This window comes from Pecten maximus, chromosome 11 (assembly GCF_902652985.1).
Source record: "Pecten maximus chromosome 11, xPecMax1.1, whole genome shotgun sequence".
In the NCBI taxonomy this organism is placed as follows: domain Eukaryota; kingdom Metazoa; phylum Mollusca; class Bivalvia; order Pectinida; family Pectinidae; genus Pecten; species Pecten maximus.
In genome coordinates this window covers 22,918,543-22,944,874 of record NC_047025.1, presented here as the reverse complement: position 1 = coordinate 22,944,874, position 26,332 = coordinate 22,918,543, and the positions used below count along the sequence as shown (strand labels likewise).

Below are 26,332 nucleotides of genomic sequence, written 5' to 3'. Positions count from 1 at the left end.
ACCGGAGCTGTACAAACGTTTACACAAGATAACCTATCTAGAGGCTGTTACAACACAATGTACTGACATACATTGTATAGTCAGACTCACAACCTCTGTCCTAATTGATATGACAATGGGTACATGTTGTGCACGACACGATTTAAAACCTGTAACGAAAACTACCTGTTCTAATCTCCGAGTAATAAACAATCTGACATTTCATCCTCGTTTCATAACCACGCAGCTGACATAGGGTTAGTACATTGTTTTTGCTCACAACTACAATGGTAACGTTATAGACATGCATCGTGTTTTACAGGTGTAACATTAGCTAAACAAATCATACCCTATATTGTCTTTGTCAGCAAAATATTACAAAGTTTTGTTTCAATGTTACGTATTTTAGTTGTGAAAACTAATATTTCAGCAATGACATTATATTTGATAGGTCCTTATCTCCTTAGGACCATACAGCTCAGTTTGTAGTTTGTTTATTTCGAACTGAACATTTTCTGTATGTAAATCAATTACTATAACTTAATTTGATATCAATCAGCTTTCTGGGTCGGTCACCTTATCACGTTATTGACTATAAAATCAAGTCCCTATCTTGGCCATTTAATGATTATGAAAACTTGTCATGACGATAGCCTGTTAGAAGTAGAAGGATGATAACATTGTTCTGTGAATCGTTTAATTTGCGAGTTTAATTCAAATTACATAGAATACTGAGGATGTGTTACCTTATTTTCTTGCTCACTCCTTTAAATGTTAAAAAGAAAATATACACAAATACTTTAAATATTTCAATGATTTAAAATAGTTGCTAAGCTACTGAAAATGTATTACGATGCACACTTTGATAAACATGTAATTATGAAACGGAAAGAATAGAGAGCTTTACATGTGCACCAAACATCCTGTAACAGGGTCGTGGGGAACAAGTAGTAAATTCAGTCTGTAAATAGCGTTAACACAGTCTTATACAAATATCAATCTGACCGTCCATTATAATGTTATTTTATTACATATACGAGAAAACTGGAAGTCTGACAGTGAACTATGAACTTTGTGGTGACTATAACAAACTTAACATGTGCCTCACATGAAACACCAATCCTACCGATAAAGTCAGTAATGCGTGTTCATATGACACAACCAGCATGCTATACTTTCTTCATTTTGTACGGTAAATGATTTTACTGGTACAATGCTGGCTGGTTAGATGTTTGTATATTTTTATTTTATTTGATACATTTTCAACAATCATTCAATAAACTTCCCAAGCGTACATTTCAGCACTGATACCAATTGACAGCATTGGAATCTAATTCGTTTTTCGTGTTAATGCTTGCTTCTTACCTTGCATAATAGTAAACTATATTGTAATGTTAATCATCTTACCTGTAACATGTTAAAAATACTCATCACAAGGGTGATAAAGTTAGATGTTCGTTGCACAAACATAATGACCATGTATTTAAAAAAATATATATATTAACGAATATACTTTTTTACATGTAATACACCAGCCAAACTGTCTGTCGTATCTGTAGCCGGGATGCCTGTCATAAATTGTCATTTTGATAGCATTCTATCCTCAGGCTCTCTGATTGGATTATGATTAATACATTTTAGTTGACATGTATCAAACTAATGGTTTAAAATAAGAAACTGTAAGTTTTAAATCAGCGATATATATTGTGAACGCTAGATAATATTGCCTCACAATCGGCTCTTTTATTCCAGATGCTCCCGACGATTGTTTTATGTTTGAGATAACCCAACTGTATCGGTCACTTTATTTTGGTGTCACCACACGTTCTATGATTTGACTAGTGTAATTCTTCTAAGTGAAAGGTCATTATGAAATATAGTAAACCAAAATGGACTTGTTCTATTTCATTGACATATACGTATAAAAGAGATACCAATAAAACAATGATTTATATATTCCATGATTACAGACAGAACTTCCTTGGAATGCTTTTAAACTACTATTAGGTTATTGGGCTGTAGTTTACGCTATGATTAACGGATAAAACTAAATGTCGTTTTGTGAAGGACGGCCTGTTAAGTTGACTTTGAATGCATGGCAAAATGATTGTTTGTACTTGTATGTAGTATAGGTATGACGCGCACGTTCGTCGTTTGGGCCCCAGTCTGTAGACGGTACAATCGAGCCTCTGAATCTCTGAAACAAAACACCAATACTAAGTAATACTCAGTGTGTAAATAACAGTAGATAACAGTAGATAACAGTAAATAACAGTAGATAACAGTAAATAACAGTAGATAACAGAAATCACTTTTAAGATGATACGACACGGTTAGGAAATAATGAACCTATTGTCATAAAAACAATACAAGCGATCTTTGCTGCAAAATAGCGTATGTCTTTCTACATATGTATGTAGACGTTTCGGATTTTTTTTTCAATAAAGCGAGTTGAGAGACGTTTTAGAGGGTGAGGGGATTTAAAGAGAACCATACAAACTTTCTCACCGTGATATGTTATGATAAATATGATAAATATTACATAATGGAGAACAAAAACAATACAGCACATCGATGTATTTTTTTTCTTTTTGTCACATAAATCACGTTGCTCTGTCTCAGCGCTCAATGGGGAATAACTCTTACAAGCTATACTCAAACTTTTTCAAGGGAGATGGCATTTTTTGAATGTTTCATATCCCATCAAGAAAGCAGGGTTATAAGAATTTACAAATTAAAGTCGTGAGGCTGTTAATAAAGCAATCGAGAACAGTGAGTACATCTTCCGCAGAGAGGGTGTCATGACACTTTGGAATATCAATTAAAGGCTTATTTATTTGTAATTTGAACTGACATGCTTTTGCATGTATACTGGTAACAGGTGACGGATAAGTATCATCTTCACAATTTGGACTTATTCTTTCCAAAATAGGACACCCTGAATAGATACCTTTGGAAATATGAGACCATTCTCCATGTAAAAAAAAAAAAATCAAGGAACAATGGCTGTTAAATCGTCTACGACAATCGCCTTTATGTGACACTGTACGTTATAAAAATGACGCAGAACGAAGCCCTACAGATTGAACCTAAAAATGCATGGTATTTATACTTTTCCATATTAAAATGACACTGGATGTGTGTAACTTCGTATAATCGGACTGTATCGATTGTGAGATGACTTGAAAACTGATAATGATTAATAGTTCGGCAATCATAGCTTATGAATTAATTTTGCATATGTACCTGTATAAGTGTGCCTCGCTTGGAGATCATTCTCTTCAGGAAGATGAATGGTGTTGGTACGATGGAGACAATGCCAATCAAGATCCCTATGATGCCGATATATTCTGGGTATATGTAACCTTTGTATACAGGACGGTCGAAGTTCACCGACACAGCAATCAACGCAACCTATCAAAAAGATAGCAAAGGTCACCAACACAGCAATGAACGCAACCTATCAAAACAATATCAAAGTTGTTCATCGACACAGCTATGAACGCAACTTCTCAAAACAATATCATAGTTCACCGACACAGCAATGAACGCAACCTCTCAAAACAATATCAAAGTTCACCGACACAGCAATGAACGCAACCTCTCAAAACGATATTATATGCGATACGTCACGAGTACCCATTTTGTATCTGTTTTATCCAATGACAGCCGAGGTTTTGTCACCCACGTGCCTAGGGGTGGAGCTATACAATTGATAAAAACCTGTCACTGTGATATGTTTCCCGCCAATTTCTGACACGTTTCATTCTGTCACAGTAGCCTATTCATTTCTAGTGAGACTGTCAACCATGGCGGATCAGGTACTGATCATTGATGTCGATGTGTTTACCGACCTCGACCAAGTATGAGTATGAACTGGAAGATAGTGACACGGTAGCTACTGACATTGGATTATTTGATACCAAGGAATTAACGCAACCAATTGTAAACAAACTGAATGGTAATGTGAAAAACATGTGAAAGACTGCAGGATTCGAGGGAAATTACACAAACGGTAACTGCTCCGGAAAGAGGACCTGCGCTACTTCCCTTTACCAAGCAGGTAAGTCTAAAATCATATTGTTTGAACAAATTGTGAAATGAAATATTTTTCGTAAATTTCGACGTTCACGATGTCACGAATCTTTCAAAGTCCATGAAATTGTTTAGATACATGGATGAATCGGTTAATCGGTATTTTTATCCACTCGTCCTGTTATTATTTTCATCACTATTTTGTTTATGATAAGATTTTTGTGCAACGAAAATGTACGATTATATTTGGCGTAATCTGAATAACCATTTTTTTAAATGACTGAAATTTTATATGTAATCATGAATGCATTTTTTTACTGATCTGTTAAAATATACTGAACAGGGTTTTATATTCTGTTTCGTCAGGTTTTGATGAACAACTCAATATGGACAGGACGGAACATCGCAGCACGGCTGTACGTTCATACAAGGTGAAGAAAGAAGACAACAAAGAACATTTCTAAACGGCACTCGTATTTCATTAAATTTTGTTTAAAATGTATTTCCTGTCTTTGTTCATTTGTCACGCCCACATTTGAAATTGGCCCCGCCTCAAGACTGAGGCATGGACCAATCAGAAACAAAGTTCATTGGCACAGAAACGAACGCAACCTATCAAAACAATATCAAAGTTCATCGACACAGCAACGAACGCAACCTATCAAAACGATATCAAAGTTCATCGACATAGCAATGAACGCAACCTACCAAAGCAATATCAATGATCACCAACAAAACAATGAACGCAAGCTACCAAAACAATATCAAAGATCACCAAAACAAAAATAAATGCAGCCGATCCAGACAATAATGTTAAAGTTGAATAAATCAATGAATGCAACCTCCCGACACAATGCCAAAGATTACTAACATAACAATGAACGCAGGCCTGTCAAATCAATGTCGAAGTTCACCAGCACAGCAATACTAAATTTTATAACATGTTGTCCAACGTAATTCTGATTATGTTCGCTTATAAGCTACAGAACAAACAGAATAGAAGAAACTACCACCCTGTCAATATAACTAAGACACATCTGTTTTTAAACTCACCAGCATCACTGACGGAGTAACAATACACCAGGATATCCGTATAAACACCGGTACTGGGGATCCAGTCATCATCTCTACATCTCTGCTGAACCGCTCAGCTCCTACAGGAACATCAAAAGTTGTCATACACACTTTACAAATTTTAATTTATCTGTACTATTTTCACCAAAACATTAATTTTTCTGATCCATTTTCACTAAAAACTTAAATTGATCTGTACTGTATTCATTTAAACCTTTATATCTATACTTTATTCACCAAAACTTTAATTTTTCTCTCATATCTCGCCATGTTGGATAGAGTTTGCCCATGTAAGATAGCTATGTAAGATAAATCTATCTTACATAGCATTTCACGCGCGCGGATTAATCTGCGTTCAAGGGGGACAACTCTCACAACGTCGTCTGCTTGTGTTCACATCCGACAGTCCTTATCGTCGGTGTCGGTTTTGAAACGTTGGACTTAACTATAAAAATACATACATTCTTAGATAAATATATATCATATCAGCAGTAAATCAATAGGGCTACACGGTTAAACGATTAGACATTTCATCTGAGCGAACATATAACTCCGTTACTGTAACAAACAGTTAGACTACGCCTAACGTTACAGGCCTGTTGTAGCAGTTACAGTACAATACAGACTTGCCTACCCGACAGATTTGTCATTTGTCATTAAAAACATGTAAACACACACAATCACCTGGCAATGACAGGAAGTAAAATAAAAGCCATACATAAAAAAATATAAAAAAGAAAATGTCCAACGTCACAACCTATGAAATGGTTCCGTTTGCGTCAGCAGGGGGCCCTGGAATTTGTTTACTCTACGGTACTGTCAGTAACTGTTAGGCCTACTCAGTAACCTGTGTATTTTGAAGTTGGGAATTGGCTCTTAAATGAACGAACATTCGGTAAAAATGACACCCCTCGATGTTCATATAAAAAATATTTATTTCAATTGTAACTCAGAGTCTATATTTGTGTAGAGTACCTAACCATGAAAACTAACTGCCATCCTAGCCTTTCAATATGATCATCGTTAGCCTATCGACTGACCTACCTTCGTCATTCCATCAAGACAACCGGTTAAACACATATAATCCTATGTCACAGAAAAGATCGAATACTCGTATAGAGTCACTGTTCGCTGGTTCACACACGAAGTTGCCAAAATCACAGTGAATTTAAAATTACCAGCCACGAAACATCGCCGCGTCATGGCGATCGAGATCGACATCACTCTCATCGAACTATGAATGGAATTCCAATGACAGTCGTGACGTCATGCAGTGACGTAGTATTTTATAAAAAAAAATTTGACTTGACATTTAAAAGTACAGTGTGTTCTGTGAAATGATTAAATATGTCGAGGTGCAAATCAAATTATATGTGAAGTTGGGAAACTCATTTCAGCGTTGGCTTTCAGTATTGTTGATAGAACTTCTTTTTCTCGGATGTTGACAATTTGATCACGGCCACGTAAAAGTCGGTCAAGTTACGGTAATTTTTATCGGCGAATTGTTCATTCGTTCATCACTTAACCACAAAATGAATGAAATTTGTGTGCAAACATCGTTTGCTAAAAAATAGGGTATGATCTTTCAGAATATCACAAGTATATTTAGTAAAAACGTCAAATAAAGAAATTAAAAAATTGAAGAAAATGGATGGCTGAGGGACACTTTCGCCAGAAATTCGGTAATGATATGAGAGAAAAAGACTCTTTCATTATGTGTGTATGTAGGATAGGGATATTCCACCCTCGGGATCACAAAATGTGGTAAAACCCTCGGCAAGCCTCGGGTTTTACCACATTTTGTGACCCCTCGGGTGGAATATCCCTATCCTACATATACACATATGAAAGAGTCTTATAATCTTACATAGCATTTCACGCGCGCGGATTAATCTGCGTTCAAGGGGGACAACTCTCACAACGTCGTCTGCTTGTGTTCACATCCGACAGTCCTTATCGTCGGTGTCGGTTTTGAAACGTTGGACTTAACTATAAAAATACATACATTCTTAGATAAATATATATCATATCAGCAGTAAATCAATAGGGCTACACGGTTAAACGATTAGACATTTCATCTGAGCGAACATATAACTCCGTTACTGTAACAAACAGTTAGACTACGCCTAACGTTACAGGCCTGTTGTAACAGTTACAGTACAATACAGACTTGCCTACCCGACAGATTTGTCATTTGTCATTAAAAACATGTAAACACACACAATCACCTGGCAATGACAGGAAGTAAAATAAAAGCCATACATAAAAAAATATAAAAAAGAAAATGTCAAACGTCACAACCTACGAAATGGTTCCGTTTGCGTCAGCAGGGGGCCCTGGAATTTGTTTACTCTACGGTACTGTCAGTAACTGTTAGGCCTACTCAGTAACCTGTGTATTTGGAAGTTGGGAATTGGCTCTTAAATGAACGAACATTCGGTAAAAATGACACCCCTCGATGTTCATATAAAAAATATTTATTTCAATTGTAACTCAGAGTCTATATTTGTGTAGAGTACCTAACCATGAAAACTAACTGCCATCCTAGCCTTTCAATATGATCATCGTTAGCCTATCGACTGACCTACCTTCGTCATTCCATCAAGACAACCGGTTAAACACATATAATCCTATGTCACAGAAAAGATCGAATACTCGTATAGAGTCACTGTTCGCTGGTTCACACACGAAGTTGCCAAAATCACAGTGAATTTAAAATTACCAGCCACGAAACATCGCCGCGTCATGGCGATCGAGATCGACATCACTCTCATTGAACTATGAATGGAATTCCAATGACAGTCGTGACGTCATGCAGTGACGTAGTATTTTATAAAAAAAAAATTTGACTTGACATTTAAAAGTACAGTGTGTTCTGTGAAATGATTAAATATGTCGAGGTGCAAATCAAATTATATGTGAAGTTGGGAAACTCATTTCAGCGTTGGCTTTCAGTATTGTTGATAGAACTTCTTTTTCTCGGATGTTGACAATTTGATCACGGCCACGTAAAAGTCGGTCAAGTTACGGTAATTTTTTATCGGCGAATTGTTCTTTCGTTCATCACTTAACCACAAAATGAATGAAATTTGTGTGCAAACACTGTTTGCTAAAAATAGGGTATGATCTTTCAGAATATCACAAGTATATTTAGTAAAAACGTCAAATAAAGAAATTAAAAAATTGAAGAAAATGGATGGCTGAGGGACACTTTCGCCAGAAATTCGGTAATGATATGAGAGAAAAAGACTCTTTCATTATGTGTGTATGTAGGATAGGGATATTCCACCCTCGGGATCACAAAATGTGGTAAAACCCTCGGCAAGCCTCGGGTTTCACCACATTTTGTGACCCCTCGGGTGGAATGTCCCTATCCTACATATACACATATGAAAGAGTCTTATAATCTTACATAGCATTTCACGCGCGCGGATTAATCTGCGTTCAAGGGGGACAACTCTCACAACGTCGTCTGCTTGTGTTCACATCCGACAGTCCTTATCGTCGGTGTCGGTTTTGAAACGTTGGACTTAACTATAAAAATACATACATTCTTAGATAAATATATATCATATCAGCAGTAAATCAATAGGGCTACACGGTTAAACGATTAGACATTTCATCTGAGCGAACATATAACTCCGTTACTGTAACAAACAGTTAGACTACGCCTAACGTTACAGGCCTGTTGTAACAGTTACAGTACAATACAGACTTGCCTACCCGACAGATTTGTCATTTGTCATTAAAAACATGTAAACACACACAATCACCTGGCAATGACAGGAAGTAAAATAAAAGCCATACATAAAAAAATATAAAAAAGAAAATGTCAAACGTCACAACCTACGAAATGGTTCCGTTTGCGTCAGCAGGGGGCCCTGGAATTTGTTTACTCTACGGTACTGTCAGTAACTGTTAGGCCTACTCAGTAACCTGTGTATTTGGAAGTTGGGAATTGGCTCTTAAATGAACGAACATTCGGTAAAAATGACACCCCTCGATGTTCATATAAAAAATATTTATTTCAATTGTAACTCAGAGTCTATATTTGTGTAGAGTACCTAACCATGAAAACTAACTGCCATCCTAGCCTTTCAATATGATCATCGTTAGCCTATCGACTGACCTACCTTCGTCATTCCATCAAGACAACCGGTTAAACACATATAATCCTATGTCACAGAAAAGATCGAATACTCGTATAGAGTCACTGTTCGCTGGTTCACACACGAAGTTGCCAAAATCACAGTGAATTTAAAATTACCAGCCACGAAACATCGCCGCGTCATGGCGATCGAGATCGACATCACTCTCATTGAACTATGAATGGAATTCCAATGACAGTCGTGACGTCATGCAGTGACGTAGTATTTTATAAAAAAAAATTTGACTTGACATTTAAAAGTACAGTGTGTTCTGTGAAATGATTAAATATGTCGAGGTGCAAATCAAATTATATGTGAAGTTGGGAAACTCATTTCAGCGTTGGCTTTCAGTATTGTTGATAGAACTTCTTTTTCTCGGATGTTGACAATTTGATCACGGCCACGTAAAAGTCGGTCAAGTTACGGTAATTTTTTATCGGCGAATTGTTCTTTCGTTCATCACTTAACCACAAAATGAATGAAATTTGTGTGCAAACACTGTTTGCTAAAAATAGGGTATGATCTTTCAGAATATCACAAGTATATTTAGTAAAAACGTCAAATAAAGAAATTAAAAAATTGAAGAAAATGGATGGCTGAGGGACACTTTCGCCAGAAATTCGGTAATGATATGAGAGAAAAAGACTCTTTCATTATGTGTGTATGTAGGATAGGGATATTCCACCCTCGGGATCACAAAATGTGGTAAAACCCTCGGCAAGCCTCGGGTTTCACCACATTTTGTGACCCCTCGGGTGGAATGTCCCTATCCTACATATACACATATGAAAGAGTCTTATAATCTTACATAGCATTTCACGCGCGCGGATTAATCTGCGTTCAAGGGGGACAACTCTCACAACGTCGTCTGCTTGTGTTCACATCCGACAGTCCTTATCGTCGGTGTCGGTTTTGAAACGTTGGACTTAACTATAAAAATACATACATTCTTAGATAAATATATATCATATCAGCAGTAAATCAATAGGGCTACACGGTTAAACGATTAGACATTTCATCTGAGCGAACATATAACTCCGTTACTGTAACAAACAGTTAGACTACGCCTAACGTTACAGGCCTGTTGTAGCAGTTACAGTACAATACAGACTTGCCTACCCGACAGATTTGTCATTTGTCATTAAAAACATGTAAACACACACAATCACCTGGCAATGACAGGAAGTAAAATAAAAGCCATACATAAAAAAATATAAAAAAGAAAATGTCCAACGTCACAACCTATGAAATGGTTCCGTTTGCGTCAGCAGGGGGCCCTGGAATTTGTTTACTCTACGGTACTGTCAGTAACTGTTAGGCCTACTCAGTAACCTGTGTATTTTGAAGTTGGGAATTGGCTCTTAAATGAACGAACATTCGGTAAAAATGACACCCCTCGATGTTCATATAAAAAATATTTATTTCAATTGTAACTCAGAGTCTATATTTGTGTAGAGTACCTAACCATGAAAACTAACTGCCATCCTAGCCTTTCAATATGATCATCGTTAGCCTATCGACTGACCTACCTTCGTCATTCCATCAAGACAACCGGTTAAACACATATAATCCTATGTCACAGAAAAGATCGAATACTCGTATAGAGTCACTGTTCGCTGGTTCACACACGAAGTTGCCAAAATCACAGTGAATTTAAAATTACCAGCCACGAAACATCGCCGCGTCATGGCGATCGAGATCGACATCACTCTCATCGAACTATGAATGGAATTCCAATGACAGTCGTGACGTCATGCAGTGACGTAGTATTTTATAAAAAAAAATTTGACTTGACATTTAAAAGTACAGTGTGTTCTGTGAAATGATTAAATATGTCGAGGTGCAAATCAAATTATATGTGAAGTTGGGAAACTCATTTCAGCGTTGGCTTTCAGTATTGTTGATAGAACTTCTTTTTCTCGGATGTTGACAATTTGATCACGGCCACGTAAAAGTCGGTCAAGTTACGGTAATTTTTATCGGCGAATTGTTCATTCGTTCATCACTTAACCACAAAATGAATGAAATTTGTGTGCAAACATCGTTTGCTAAAAAAATAGGGTATGATCTTTCAGAATATCACAAGTATATTTAGTAAAAACGTCAAATAAAGAAATTAAAAAATTGAAGAAAATGGATGGCTGAGGGACACTTTCGCCAGAAATTCGGTAATGATATGAGAGAAAAAGACTCTTTCATTATGTGTGTATGTAGGATAGGGATATTCCACCCTCGGGATCACAAAATGTGGTAAAACCCTCGGCAAGCCTCGGGTTTCACCACATTTTGTGACCCCTCGGGTGGAATGTCCCTATCCTACATATACACATATGAAAGAGTCTTATAATCTTCTTTATTACCAAAACTTTAATTTATCTTCTTTATTACCAAAACTTTAATTTATCTTCTATATTACCAAATCTTTAATTGATCTGTGCTATATTCACCAAAACTTTCATTTAAATGAAAAATGTAAATAAAAGATATAAATTCGTTCGCATTCTCACCGTACAACCATCCAATTACGATACATTCTAGGGTTGCAATCATGAAAAGACAAAATGTGGACAAGTACCAGTCTACAAGTTGGAAGATATATACCCCTGCCTGAAATACAACATTAAAAAAATGTGTCCTAACTACTGATATTCAGAACGATCTCGACAGAAGACAGATACGTACATAAATAAAATGTTCTGACAACAGAAAACCCTAATATAATCAGGTTACTGAAAGACCGTATTGTTAGATTCATGCTTATCATTATCCAGAATACATGCAATCACATATCATAAAGTACATCTTTTGCTAAAATTGTCATTAATGACACTGAAATGACATCAAAGAAGTTAAAACATCACAATAATATCAACAAAATTCCAAATGCACTGAAATGTCCTATGTAACACAATTTATACTATTAATATTACCTGTGTTGAAAACATGATGCTGGTCAGGAAGAAGAGTAGAAACACCGCTAACAGGACATACATCTTGTGATTTCGTAAGGTTTTAGGGAATTTATCCGTTAGTCCACTGATAACCTCTTCCAACATACTAAACTGTAGATGTAAATAGATTCTGCTTCAGTGTAACATTCCACTTTAAAACAGTCATAATTAGGTGTTGTCAATTACAATAATGTCAACATAACAATTCTTGAATGTCTGGGTAACTATTATTCAGTTTGATGAAATGATAATAGTGATGATTTGAAAGAATCTGTGAACGGTTATATTTCAATAATATATTTCGAAACCTAAAAAGAGCGATCAATTTATTCCATAATCATTGTGGACGGCGAAAATTAGACACAATATAATCAATATGAATGGCTCGATATGAACGTCACGCTGTCTATGACATAATGAGAGAAAGTGACATTACAAGTATATGTGCAATAGCTATATATTGTTTATTAGGATAATTTTCTATGACATACCTGACTATCGAGTCCTACAGTAAACAACATGAAGAAGAATATGACAGCCCACAGTTGTGGAAAAGGCAGGCGGGTGAGAGCCTCGGGATATACCAGGAACACTAGGCCGGGACCTGTCAACAGTCAGCTGGTTAAATTACACTCTTTTCGTGACTGGCAGAAAACACAAGCATCGCAGTGTTTCCAGGGTTCATGAATAACTTTTATTGTCGACATTAAGAAGATATCATTGGGACAAAACTCTATTTCCTTTCCTTAGGGAACTTAATTAAGACGTTCGATACTTGTTGTCACCACCCTTGCTGAGAATGTAACATTGCTTGGATTTGACCTAGATTTACATGGTGGATGGTGCCAATAACCAAAAGAAGCTCACCAATTAGGAAACTTATGGTCATATTCTCCTTGTCCTTTTTCAATGATACCCATGTAATGCTATTCATTGATGAAGTTATTACTTACCGGATTCCGCTAGCTGCTCTATGGATACGTTAGCTTCCCGAGCCAGAAATCCCAGGATTGAGAAAACCACGAGACCACACAGAAAGTTTGAGAAGGTATCCACACTTACAGCAATAATGGCGTCCCTGTCAACAAAGCCGTTTAAGAGGATACATCCATCTTTAACCCTAGCTGTAAAGCTAGGCCTTAAACAGAGAACAGCAAGACTCGGCCAGGGGATGGAATCCACAACCTTCCTTATAGGGGCGAGAGCTCAACCAAAAGCCGGGGGATGGAAACCAAAACCTTCCTTATAGGGGCGAGTGCTCAACTAAAGGCCGTAGTATGGAAACCATAACCTGATCGTTATGGGGCGAGCTCTCAACTAAAGGCCACGGGATATACTTCATAGCCTTCTCCATAGGGGCGAACGCTCAACTAAAGGCCAGGGTATGGAAACCATAACCTGTACGTTAGGGGCGAGCGCTTAAGTTAAGGCCAGGTGATGAAATCCATAACCTTCTTCATAGGGGCGAGCGCTCAACTAAAGGTCTGGGGATAGAGTCCTCATAGGGGCGAGCGCTCAACTAAAGGTCAGTGGATGAATCCATATCCTTCCTTATAGGGGCGAGCGCTCAACTAAAGGTCTGGGGATAGAGTCCTCATAGGGGCGAGTGCTTAACTTAAGGTCAGTGGATGAATCCATAATCTTACTCATAGGGGCGAGCGCTTAACTAAAGGTTAGGAGATAGAGTCCTCATAGGGGCGAGCGCTCAACTAAAGGTCAGGAGATAGAGTCCTCATAGGGGCGAGCGCTCAACTAAAGGTCAGTGGATGAATCCATAACCTTCCTCATAGGGGCGAGCGCTCAACTAAAGGGCACGGGATAGAGTCCTCATAGGGGCGAGCGCTCAACTAAAGGTCAGTGGATGAATCCATATCCTTCCTTATAGGGGCGAGCGCTCAACTAAAGGCCAGGGGATAGAGACCCGTGGTTTACAAACAAAATTATATATACAAGTTAATCGCCTGTTATGACTAAATGAATTTGTGGAATCTTATTCCCAACCTGCAGGGCTAATCGGGATGATATATCGTGGAGTGTATGAGTTTATTTCCCTAAAATACCCGGTTGTTGATAAATCCTAGCCAAGATATTTGTCATGTTCATATAACTTACTCTTATTTGTCATACTATTTGTCATAATTATTTTAATAATACTAAGTATATGGCAGGTACACCCTTTCGCTTATGGTTGTAAACATAGTTGTGTCCGGACAACTTCTACAGTTTTTATACAATCGTTTCCAAACATCACCTATGTAGTTAGCTGATGCTTTCGATTCAACTATTTATATGGTAGTTATTCTCACCTTTATCTTTGCAGATAGAATCTTGTCCGTGCAATTGCTATAGCTTATATGTAAACGTTTCCCAACTTCATAGACGTAGTCAGCTTATGCCTTTAATCCAACCGTTAATGTTGTGGTTATTCTCATCTCCCCATGTTTGCAGATAATATCTTATCCAAACTTTTAGAAACTTATGTAATCAGCACACTTACGTTGTGTACATTCGCTTAATGTTTTCATCTACTATTTGTTTCCTTCTCATCTTTATCAATAATTGTTTCAGATAGCGTTGGCACGGGGATCAGGTATGATTGTGAGTGAGGTATCAATCAGCCATCCTGGCGACAATTCTATTCTATCCCATCAACGGAGTTTGAAGGCGTGTCAAGCGAAATACATCTTGTGGCTTGTACACAACGTTAGGTAGTTATAACATCGTTAAAATCGTGTCATGAATATAGTTTTGAACATGCGCAATTAGCCGCAATATACAGTTCGTCTAGAAAGATGGTCTACACTGGTAAGCTAAAGGTCCCAGGTTTGATCCCTCGCAGAGGCAGTGATTTAAACCATGCGCTTTGTTACATTGACGCCAACGTAGTCACTCGGGAATTATACTTAGCGTTATTTGTGTCACCCCTGGACACTCGAGGACGAGTTCTTTACTGGAGGGGAAGTAACCCTGGTGAATACTAGCCGCGGTCGAGCCCTAGCGGAGGCAGTGATTTTAATTTAATCAATCATACGCTCTGTTACAGTATGACGTTATATTTTGCTTTTGTGAGTTAATTTCGAGTTGATCGCAGTCCTCATTAAAATTGTGCTATGATTGCATGTCATGCATATTTATATAGAGCGGAATTATGAAAAATCCTACCTTAGACAGTTGCCCTTGAATTTGTGGAAACTGGCCATGGTGATTATTCCACCCCATGCTGGTCCTAGAGAATAGAACACTTGTAAAGCCGCCTCCAACCATACCTATATAAAAAACAATATCCTTGTTTTATTATGTGTTTTTATATGGATACCTTTCCAATATGTGTGAATGTGGCTTGTTAATATACTGTGTTTATAATGTCAATATCTGAACCCATCCAAAGGTTGGTACAAGTGTAAAAGTGGAGGGTATACACATGATGGCATTCACTCGAGAAAAAAATATTAACAAAATACATTCTATACAGAAAAACGCGAAATTTTCACCCCGCGAAATTAAACAACTATACAGTAGTATGTTAGTACAGAGTAAATTAGTAAGGAGTATACTAGTACAGAGGATATTAGGACAGAGCATATTAGGGCAAAGCGATCTGTTGATAGGATTTAAGCTCCTTGATACAGCCAGGGTATAATATGACCGGAATCTGAATCAACGCCAACGAAGCCTTTATTGAAGATTTGACAGAAACCCCTGATGTGGAGTTGATCATATTGGTAAAGAGTGGCATAACCAGCTGTAATATTAGTTTCTCTAATATTCTTACTATAGACACAGACGATGATGACCTGTTTCATAAGTGACCCTTTACAATGGGGTAACCATTTCTGTTATCGGTTCCTTGTGAATCCTATCAGACATTTCCATCAACTGGTGAATGTGAAAATGAGCTGTGAATGTGAGCATCTAACGGATCGTCTTATAGTTGTAATAATACCATTGGAGAGGCGGGTTGTATTCTTTTTAGATTTATTGGGGGAAACCTTGTCCGTAGCTGTAGCCGTATCCGAAACGTTTGGAGCATTATGACCAGATAACCGTACATCCTGCCTTACATCACCGCCCTGTACGCAACACGTCGTATGTACGTACGCTATATAAACCATACTGTCCAGTTGACAATGGTTAGAACACATTTAATTTCTGCATTACGATAAACAATTTTACAATACAATAATTTGTATAAAATTAACAATATTGAATGTATAGGTGTATGATTTTGAATCATCTTAATTAAAAACTAATTCAGGTACGTTGATCGGTGGCACGTAATAAGAGAAGAAAAATTAAGCCTCGTAAACGCAAAATCTTTTTTAGAATGAACGTAAAAAACCCCAAAAACATGACGTTATGTAGAAAGCATGTCACGTGAAGCCCATCGCGATTTGACGTCAAAGTAAAACAGAAAATGCCGAACGATTCCACGATGGCGTTCAATGTTAGATCACGTTTCCGTCCGAAATGTTTGAATCTATCTGCAAATTTAACATGGCAGACGTTTATGCCAGTGCAGTAAACGTGTGAATTTGTTGAATGAGTTTTCAAAATGCAGTACGATATATGGATCAGGATTTTATTCCAAACTTTATAATTGATAGAAATAAATGATAATGCTGTAATATCCCATGCATATTTAAACAAATACTCGTTATCTCAAGTATGCGCATGCATTATATTACTTCGAGCAAGTCGGCGAGAGACAGAGTCATTCCTAGGATGAAATGAATGTTTAAGAAATGAATCCTAATCTGCTTTATGATAAATGAATGCCTAACTGCTGCATAAGTAATGCATGGTCACATTGTAATCCATCTTACCCGAGTACAATTTTCTATTTCGGTCACGGAAGTAATATTATTGTATAAGCAATCACAAACTTTAGAAAAAAAAACCTCGGTCATTATCGAATGGATCCGTCTGAATACCTTTCATTTTGTTAACTGCAATGCAAAGTTTGGGCAATAAATCAATTGAAGACAGTCTACTGCATACATGATCCCCTTTCATGGCCTACGGTGGATATATAATCATGAAAGACACGTGTGCAGTGGACTGTAGGAACACATTCTGCATGAAATGGGATATAATCATCAAAAAGGAGTCAACACAATGGAAAGGATAAACTTAGTTGACACATTAAAAAAATAGATAAATAAAAATAGATAAATCAAATCAAATCAAATCAGGATAATAATTTCTTGATTAAAAAAATCCACTTTTACCGAAACTTCCCTTATCTATCTATAACATTCGGAAGCTACTTCCTTATACAAAATTACACGTTCAAATATACAATTCTTTAAAATGTATATATTTGAATTACTAGATTTCCTAAGGGGTTGGTAATTAGTAATGCATGAAAATGGTGTCAATATATTGTAACTTTGCCACATCTAAAATGAAAATATAGGCTTCTTTTAGGTCTGAAGTGACTAATATTTACTAAGACACACACGCATGTATACGTAGAATGTATGTCTGTAAATTCCAGAAGTCCGGTGACCGTTAAGGACAATCCATCTCTAGCTTCTTAACATATTGTTTCCCATATTTTGTTAAACGTTGACTCATCATTCCTTCCCTGACATCGGAACTGGATAGTAATCCAAAACTTCTATACTGTCGAATTTTTTCCAAAACTCCGGTTATATTTTATGCTGAAATATTAAGCCAGAAATTCACTTCAAATGAAAATTCCATTTTGTCCTTTTATAAGATGCATAAAGACAGACGGTGGTATTAGCCAAGCTTCCCTGGCTCATGCAGGCACAGGTAAAATTTACAGAAAAAAACAATCAAGATGTGGGGTATGGGGAATGTCAAGGTAGGTTTTTAACACACTCCGTTTGTTTGAGGTGAAAGCATGCAGTAAGTCAGTTGTTGCCTAATTTCTTGTCACTCGGGACTTATCACAGCTTCGCTTTGCTCGGGTAAAGTAAATCCCTTCTTACTCGAAAGCGATGCAATAATCTGTGGGCTACTCCATGCGTATGAAACTTACATCTTATATCTATCAAATATAAACGAAATCTGAGTAGACTCCTGGTGATCAGATACTGCAGTCATATATAAATATGGCATCATGCTTTCTCAATGGGAATACAATATATTATCGCCTTTACTCTTTAGAGTCAGGCTTAGTTTCAAGAGAGTAACATATCATTGGTAATACAAACATTTCTACTTCTAATATCAATTTCGTGAATATCGACTTCTTCCTGGATAAGATCTGGTAGACCATATTATAATATACAGCTCACATAGTGACATGTGATCGCACCCTGGTATTGTATCGCACCAAGCAGTTCTATGGCTTGGTAGAACGCAGCGGCTTATTATCATGATTTGTTTTCTTTGCAAGGCCAAAAAAGTTATTAGATGACCCCCGCAAATATAGCTCACATATATACACAGCTCACTCTCATACATATCCAATGATTAATGGTTTATTTACAACATCGGAGAAAGTACTCCAAATCTGAATGAATGGTGCCCAAAACATTCTCCTCTTAAGATATAGTGATTATCATGATTGTTGATCTTTCAGATTTTTATGTAAAATCCTGATGGCTGAGTATATTAATATTCATACACTTGCATAGTATAATACCATTGTAAAAGCAATACGTTTAATTATTGATTAGTAAACCAATATTCAGCATGGACGTCATATTGGTATGTATAAGGATGTACCTGAATGTGGAGCAGTCTTGAAAAATCTGGTGTTAAGTACAGCAGTACTCCGTCTAAAGAACCTTCTAGACACAGACTCCGAATTAGGATGACAAGGAGGAGAATAAACGGCGTCGACACTGTCACGTAAACAACCTGAAAAAACCCGAGAAAATGTCGGAAAACAATTAATAATTACAGCACAAAAGCGACCAATTAACAAAAACTGAACTACGATACCTTTCATTGTTATGACGTTTGACGAGGTTAAAATCCAGTGAAATAAGCTTCAACGTTCAATTTACTTGTATATCGTTTCTATAATCATTTAATAAAAAAAATATAACAAACCAATGTTATGTTTTAACTTTACCTTTCCGACAGAATTAACTCCCTTTACGATGCAAAGGAACATTGACGCGTATGAGAAGAACAACGCTAGAATAATGTGCCATTGCGGTGTCCCCCAGTCTTCTATTCCAGCTGATGCCTGTAATAACTTGTACCTGGAAATATACCATGATCGATATTAAAATTTTCGTTGGTCGGGTGGCACAGTGAAAAGGTAAGGGATCATCTTTTCGACCACGTGGGTTTTCCCAATACTCTCGTGCTTCCACCCGTGCCAAAATATGTGATTAATATAAGCTGGTATAACTTGTTTCGCAATTGTTGTAAAATAGATCGAGTTACATATTATCAATAAATTATAATGAAAGTTGACATAGACCAAGATGCGAATATATATCCACCACTTGCGTAAACCAGCCAAATGTTACATGTCTTTTTTAACATATGAATTAAAGAATACAGAACATGTAGGCTATATGATACATAAAATGCATTTCGAAACATCCATACACTAATTTTTATAATTAGTTAAATCACGCGTGTTTATTATTTATTATAAAACTAAGCACCATGGTATATACTTTGAACCTTTTCGATTCAATGATGTCAATATCATCATTTAAATAACATGGATCTTTTAAAACTATGCACTTTGCTTAATCGGACATCAAACATATGAGGACCACCTACCGGCAGAAGGATCCTTCCATACATATACTTCCTTTGGCCCATTTAAATCGACGAAAATAATGTTTTAAATATCGGTTATCATTAAATGAAAAGGAGCAAATCATGTTATAATTTCTACGTCTTCTCAAACAAACCGAGACATTGCAAAACTCTTCTTCTAAGTGATCGGCTTGGATCTATGATAGGTTAGGGTCCAGGAAATGTAAAAGTAGAAAGTTATGAATTATTCAGAAAAAAACCGAATAACTTCAATATGTTTGAAATGTAGCATTATATGGACAAAGTCCGCAAACGACGTGAATCTGGCGATGACGCGAACACGTGAATCTGGCGATGACGCGAACACGTGGATCTGGCGATGACGCGATCACGGGAATCCGTATTGTTGTCATTCTTACCTCCAGAACTCGGTCGCTGCTGTCGGGTAAAAGTCCCGACTTTCCCCAGATATGTTGTAGGAGTAAGAAGAGTTCAACAGAGTGGTGTTGGACATCCGCATCCCCGACCTCAGTACCACACATTCGTCTGTATTCCAGTCATTATTACAGCTGGCCCAGGGCTGGGTCGGGTAGAATGAATAGCCCAAGTACAATAGCACCCAGGCCACGATCAGTCCGTAGTACCATGTACATATCATAGTCATCAAGACCATGGAATAGCCGATACCTGGGCAACAATAGTCAGTGTCATACACGTGATAATGTGTCGTCAATAAATTACGGACAATCAGGGAAAACGGTGCCATTTTCAAGGAATGAGTCATGACAGGACATCAAGTATGCAAACCCAATTTTGATCATAAATCTCACACAGGATAAACATTCCGACGAACTCTGACGTGTCATGGCTTTATTGAATTTATTCACTTACCCTCAAGAAGCGGACAAAGTGGCCAGGAAACCAGTGCACTTTTCCCGGAAAACTGGCCAAGGCATAGCTCCATATAATATAGAGGGAATCCACATAGCAGCGTGAATGTGAAGAATGGGATGAGGAATGCACCTAACAAATAGACACAAGGGCTATATAACAAGGATTGTACAAAAGGAAGATATCAGCACAATTCATCGCGGGATGCGTCCGTGATATATCACAAGGAGTAAAATGGGGTTGAGAAACATGACAGAGAGAAGAGTAAGTAAGAGGATATATAAATAGTAAACATATAAATGAATTACGCTACTCTCAGACGGAAACGTGATTTGATTTACTTAGTAAAATATTCATCTTATCTAAAAGTCTAAAATACCGTTCTGTAGGTACTTGGTACGTGTTTTTTCCGGGTACTCCAGTTTATTACATTTTTACCAGTGAAATATCAAAAAATATGCATTCTATAAAAGTGATATTTTTCACTAGTGAAAAATATCATATTTATCACTAGTGAAAAATATCATATTTATCACTAGTGAAAAATATCACTTTTGCTGATTTGACCAATCAAATTAATGATTAGAAAATACTAAAATAATTGACCAATCAGAAAGCCCGACATATATCTCAGCACCTGGACAGGGGGAACTACATTTTTTGTTTACAAATTATCGCTGTAGGCCTAGTTAGCATACGGGGTAGGTTTTTCGTTGATAAAAAATGTAATAAACAGAATATCTAACAGTGTCTTCAGTAATACCAAATATATTTCACTCGTGTGGCTAATATTTAGATATTTTTCACTCGTGCTGCGCACTCGTGAAAAATATCAAAATATTAGCCCCACTCGTGAAATATATTTGGTATTACTGAAAACACTGTTAGATATCCTCTATTTATTCTATCCAGGCCAACAAGAGTGATTAATATATGTTGGTATAACCTGTATTGTTATTGTTGTAAAGAAAATAAAGTTTATATTTAGGTTCGTAGTATGAAGTCCTTTCCAATGGGGTCCTGCTCCAACCATACTTCTGTATATCTATTTGGGGATCCAAGGGGAGTGACTAATTCCTGTGGTAGTGAAATATCTAAAAACAAATTCCATTTGATTCATTACCAATACTCGTCTTCCATACTAAATTATTTTGCTAAAGTGAAAACTTGACAGATGGATCTGGCACTATAAAATATTATCACATATTAGATATAGCATATGTAAAAACGATGTTTTTTAACGCTAACCTGTTACCGATCTTATATTCAAATAACCAACAACATTCAATTACACATGATTGTCTATTCATTTTGTATTGTAAGCGATTCATTTTAACAATTTTTCATTAAAGCAAATTAAAGCCATTTATTCTAAATAACATTGAAATCGTTAGGATACACATCCTAATAAACTAATGTTATTTTATCGATACATTCGTTAGCAGTAATTTAATAATGATGGATCAATTTATTTTCATCTCGTGTTATACATATGTGATGATGGTCAATTTCTTGAATATTTAAAATCTCATTACAAAAGCAAACAAAAAAATGTCTATATACGACGACATTTTAATTCTCATATTCGTTAAAACATTAATCTATATCATACCAGATAGTACAAGGAGAATAAGTGTTCCATAAGAGATTAATGCATGTTTTGAATAAAACAGGTGGCAACATATATAACCAGTAGGCATATAATTGACCGTCAAACGCATCATCAGATCGAATAGGGAGAACATTTCCCAATGAACATGTTGTTTACCATAAATCCTCCCAATGAAACCCTGCTTTGATATTCCCCTTCCGCAATCAACATCTGTCACAGAAATTATGATATTGTCCTTGAATATCGTATCATATAAGACATGTAAAATGAGGATGTTACTGTCTAGGAATGGAATATTAACAACAAGTATATTGAAAATCTAACGCTAGCTATAAACCCTAATTGAAATTAAGGCATCCCTGCTTGTAAGATTGAAATTACAGAACGAAGTACACGCCTTCTTTGTGTTCATGGACCTACAAATTATACCTACAAAGTGTTTATTTTTTTATTTTCTATTTGGAAATTAGCCGTCACAATTCATCATCAATAAACTATAGTGGAAAGGAAGGACAATGTTTTAGTTACCAAATAAGATGTTTTTCACACAAGATTATAATTTTCTTTTGTTGATATTTCCAATTAATTTCTTCCCGTTATGTCAACCGACGTGTACCTGTCGTGTTTCACGACTTGCAATGCTATAGGCCATTTTATATAGCGTCTTCAATTATGTCATTTCAATTTCAACATAAACATAACTTGATAATTATGTATATTTAGCTGTCTGCACGTGTCACAAAAAGCCAATGGAATGTTTTTTGTTTTTTTTTAACTTAGTTTATGTAAAAAAAGAGTTGCTTTATGTTATTACTGGTGTAGTAGTCACGTCATTTAATTAAACCACAGGTGTAATACTAGCCCTCTCTGTCAATAAAACCATGATATAATCATTATATATCAGGTGTATTGACGGACGAGGCTAGTACCTTTTATTAAACATTTTAAATTTTTGTATTAGTTACACTTTACGCAATTCGTGGGGCAACTACAAGTATATACGTGCTGTCTCATTATATATCGCTTTTTACTTCTCTTCCTTTGGCCTCTTGTCAGGCGGGCCAAACTTATACAATATATGTTTATATCACAAATGTATATATTATAAACATCACTTACTCGAACCCACATCACTCGAATTACCCTTTTAGTCGAACTGCATGTTCACCTGGGCCCAACTACTTATATATTCGCTGAATACCCTCCATTACTCGAACTATCATTTTTCCCTTCCATTCATACCCACATCAGCCTATGTTTTCGTCGAACAGGTGCCAGACTCGTGTTAAGAATGGCTGCGTCGTGGTCGTGTTTATACAGGTGTCGTGGCCAAACAATTACCGGATAAACGGCGGCACAACACACATTCCATCACGTTATAGAACAGAAGTTCATATATAGGTTATTGCATGGCTTTCGAGTAATAAAGGATATACCACACCCGAGCTAAGACAGGTTGTAATAAGTCCCGAGTGACGATAAATCATGCAATAACTGACCTACAGCATACTTCTCACCTCGAACAAGCAAAAAGAGTGAGTGAAATAAAATCACTGTGTCAGTCTTTATTGTTTTCTGTAAAAAGTACATGTCTATGTGTATTTCTCACTACCAGGGAATTTAGGCTCAATAACAACAACACAGTCTGCCATTCCGCATCATAATGGACACAAAGATATTTTCATTTGGAGTCAATTTCTGCATAACGAGAAGTTTGGGTATTTCTATTGTATGAAACTTTTGGATTACTATCCAGATCCGGTGTCTGGGAAGGTAAGGAGTGTCTGTTGAACAATTAGAACAAACTATGGGAAACAAAATGTTCAGAAGCTAGACAGAGGCAGTGAAATCCTACATTTTCAGAAGATTGAAATCCTTTTCATTCATAAGGAATTACCTATCTCGAAGGAGCTTCAGTATTTCCTATCTGGTTTTTCAAATAATAGTGTGTAATTTCGCAAAAGCAAATGTTGTTTTTAATAAAAAAAAATCATCACTTCTAATTCTATTTGGTTATTTTTGGCGGTGCAATAATCCTTACTTACTGCATACTTCATACCTCTCACAATGGAAAAGTGTAGGAAATAAACCACTTACTGCCACAGTCCAAAGAGGATTATGTTCGGGAACTTCAGTGGCTTTGAAGAAGTACGTATTATATCAGGCAGATTTAATCAAAGAAAAACTTTGTTTGTTTTCTTTTATTATGATCTATTATGATCAGTAAATACAGCGGTTCTATGTGGCGTTAAAACAATAACAATGTAACGATTCATAATGTCATTAATCTAAATGAAAATGTTTGAAGTACTATTTTGTTATCATCAATTGTCTTGGTATTCTCTTTCTGTTCTTAAGGTGTGAAGAACTATTATATTCTTTTAATTTCAATACGTATAATGCAGCATGTGTGATGAGTCTACAATGGAATATTATATTATTATCAACTGAATGAAGCCACGTTACAGATCGAACGTAAGAAACCAGCAATGCAAATGTTACGGACAAAAGTAATAGTGTCACTACAACAAAAACGATCTCTTTCAGAAGTTAAAATTAAAACGACGCTCACTATAATTACTTCGACAGCTATATTGCTGTCTAGGTCGTCACGCGATGTCGATTATGCAATAACAGTGGTAATCACGTGACGTCTATTACTAGTATGCTTTGTGGTGAGGTATTGTTCGAATATTCTGTTTCAATAATGAGCGAATATTTGTTAAGGGTTTCAACATGAACTGTATTATTATCACCATAATACAGCAAGCATGGAATGTCTGTATACCACTTGTTTGGCCCTAATGACCTTGACAGTGCTGACGGGCCGTTCAGAAAGAAGTAATTCTACAATAACTAACTTATTGTGCACTGAGCCCACTGCATGCCATTACGACCAATGACATTACATTTCATACGCAAAACACTAAACATTCCATGAAAAAACGTTACAATACGATATGCTACTTCCAGTTATACCTTTGTTACTATATAATAATGTAGTACATTACCTCCTCCATTTCTCATGCACAAGTACGGGAACCTCCACACACTGCCTAGGCCTACAGTGTACCCGATCAATCCCAGGGTATATTCTACCTTGTTTGACCACACCTCCCTTCGGGGCAGCTCCTCCTCTCCATCCTTCCTGCCAGCCAGTAGATCAAGATGCACCCCCTCATCATTTGACGTCATCGGGAACTCTCAATAAAACGCTGGATTATCTATAGTGTCTGAACAGCCACTTAACTAACTCGAATGATCTCAGATTTGAAACACCGGTCCGTATTGTGTAGTTCTAACTAGACCTCACTTTAAAAAATTTCATTATGATTGCATGGCCAATTAAACATCTTTGTACAGGAGGAGTGGCCTAAATCGCAAATATGATATCGTTTCTATTGTTATGCTACCTTTTTGGATTCTAAATTGGGAAATATTCCTTAAATTATATCCATTAAGTCATTTTGTGCAAAATTTACAAAATATGGTTGAGTCTAAGAAATATTAGAATCAAATGTAAACACAGTGATGTAACATGCTGCTGATTGTATATGCCAAGCTTAAATATTTTAAATCAAATATGGCACCAACCATCTTGAGTGAAAATCATAAAATCTAGCACCTTCCCATTCAAGTTTGTTTTAAAACTGAACAGTGTACATATAAAATCATGACTTATGTGCAAAGGAACTGAAATTTCTGTATGGTCCAATACCTCTCATCTAACTGATAGCTGCATATATTCACTAATTCGATTAATGCATACAGAAATGTACTTGCATCTATTCTGAACTCTGTATAGTGCTGCAAACGCCTGCAACGTATTCCTGTTTCCCTCATCTTTAGCCCCTTCGGAGTCTTCTCTACGCTTCGCGCGTTTGACCCGAGGGAACACTGGCTTGAAAACCATCGGTTTGACGTGAGTATTCATATTTATATCG

General features: G+C 36.6%; 1 protein-coding gene and 1 long non-coding RNA gene across 2 annotated transcripts; one reads left to right on the top strand and one right to left on the bottom strand.

Annotated features, from left to right (window-relative positions):
- Window positions 1-209: 209 nt before the first annotated feature.
- LOC117338503 (sodium- and chloride-dependent glycine transporter 2-like) lies at window positions 210-25,724 on the bottom strand. Its single transcript, XM_033899859.1, has 13 exons — window positions 25,400-25,724; window positions 20,777-20,908; window positions 20,305-20,572; window positions 19,239-19,371; window positions 18,887-19,021; window positions 15,350-15,453; window positions 13,141-13,265; window positions 12,679-12,791; window positions 12,167-12,298; window positions 11,744-11,843; window positions 5,068-5,168; window positions 3,226-3,393; window positions 210-2,176 (listed from the first exon to the last, which is right to left on the bottom strand). Exons 1-13 carry the CDS (start codon window positions 25,581-25,583, stop codon window positions 2,027-2,029), a joined length of 1,845 nt encoding a protein of 614 aa, XP_033755750.1. The 5' UTR covers window positions 25,584-25,724; the 3' UTR covers window positions 210-2,026.
- Window positions 3,602-4,516, top strand: LOC117337995. The gene is made up of 2 exons (XR_004534930.1): window positions 3,602-4,042; window positions 4,381-4,516. It is a non-coding gene; the product is annotated as an uncharacterized LOC117337995 (long non-coding RNA).
- Window positions 25,725-26,332: the final 608 nt, after the last annotated feature.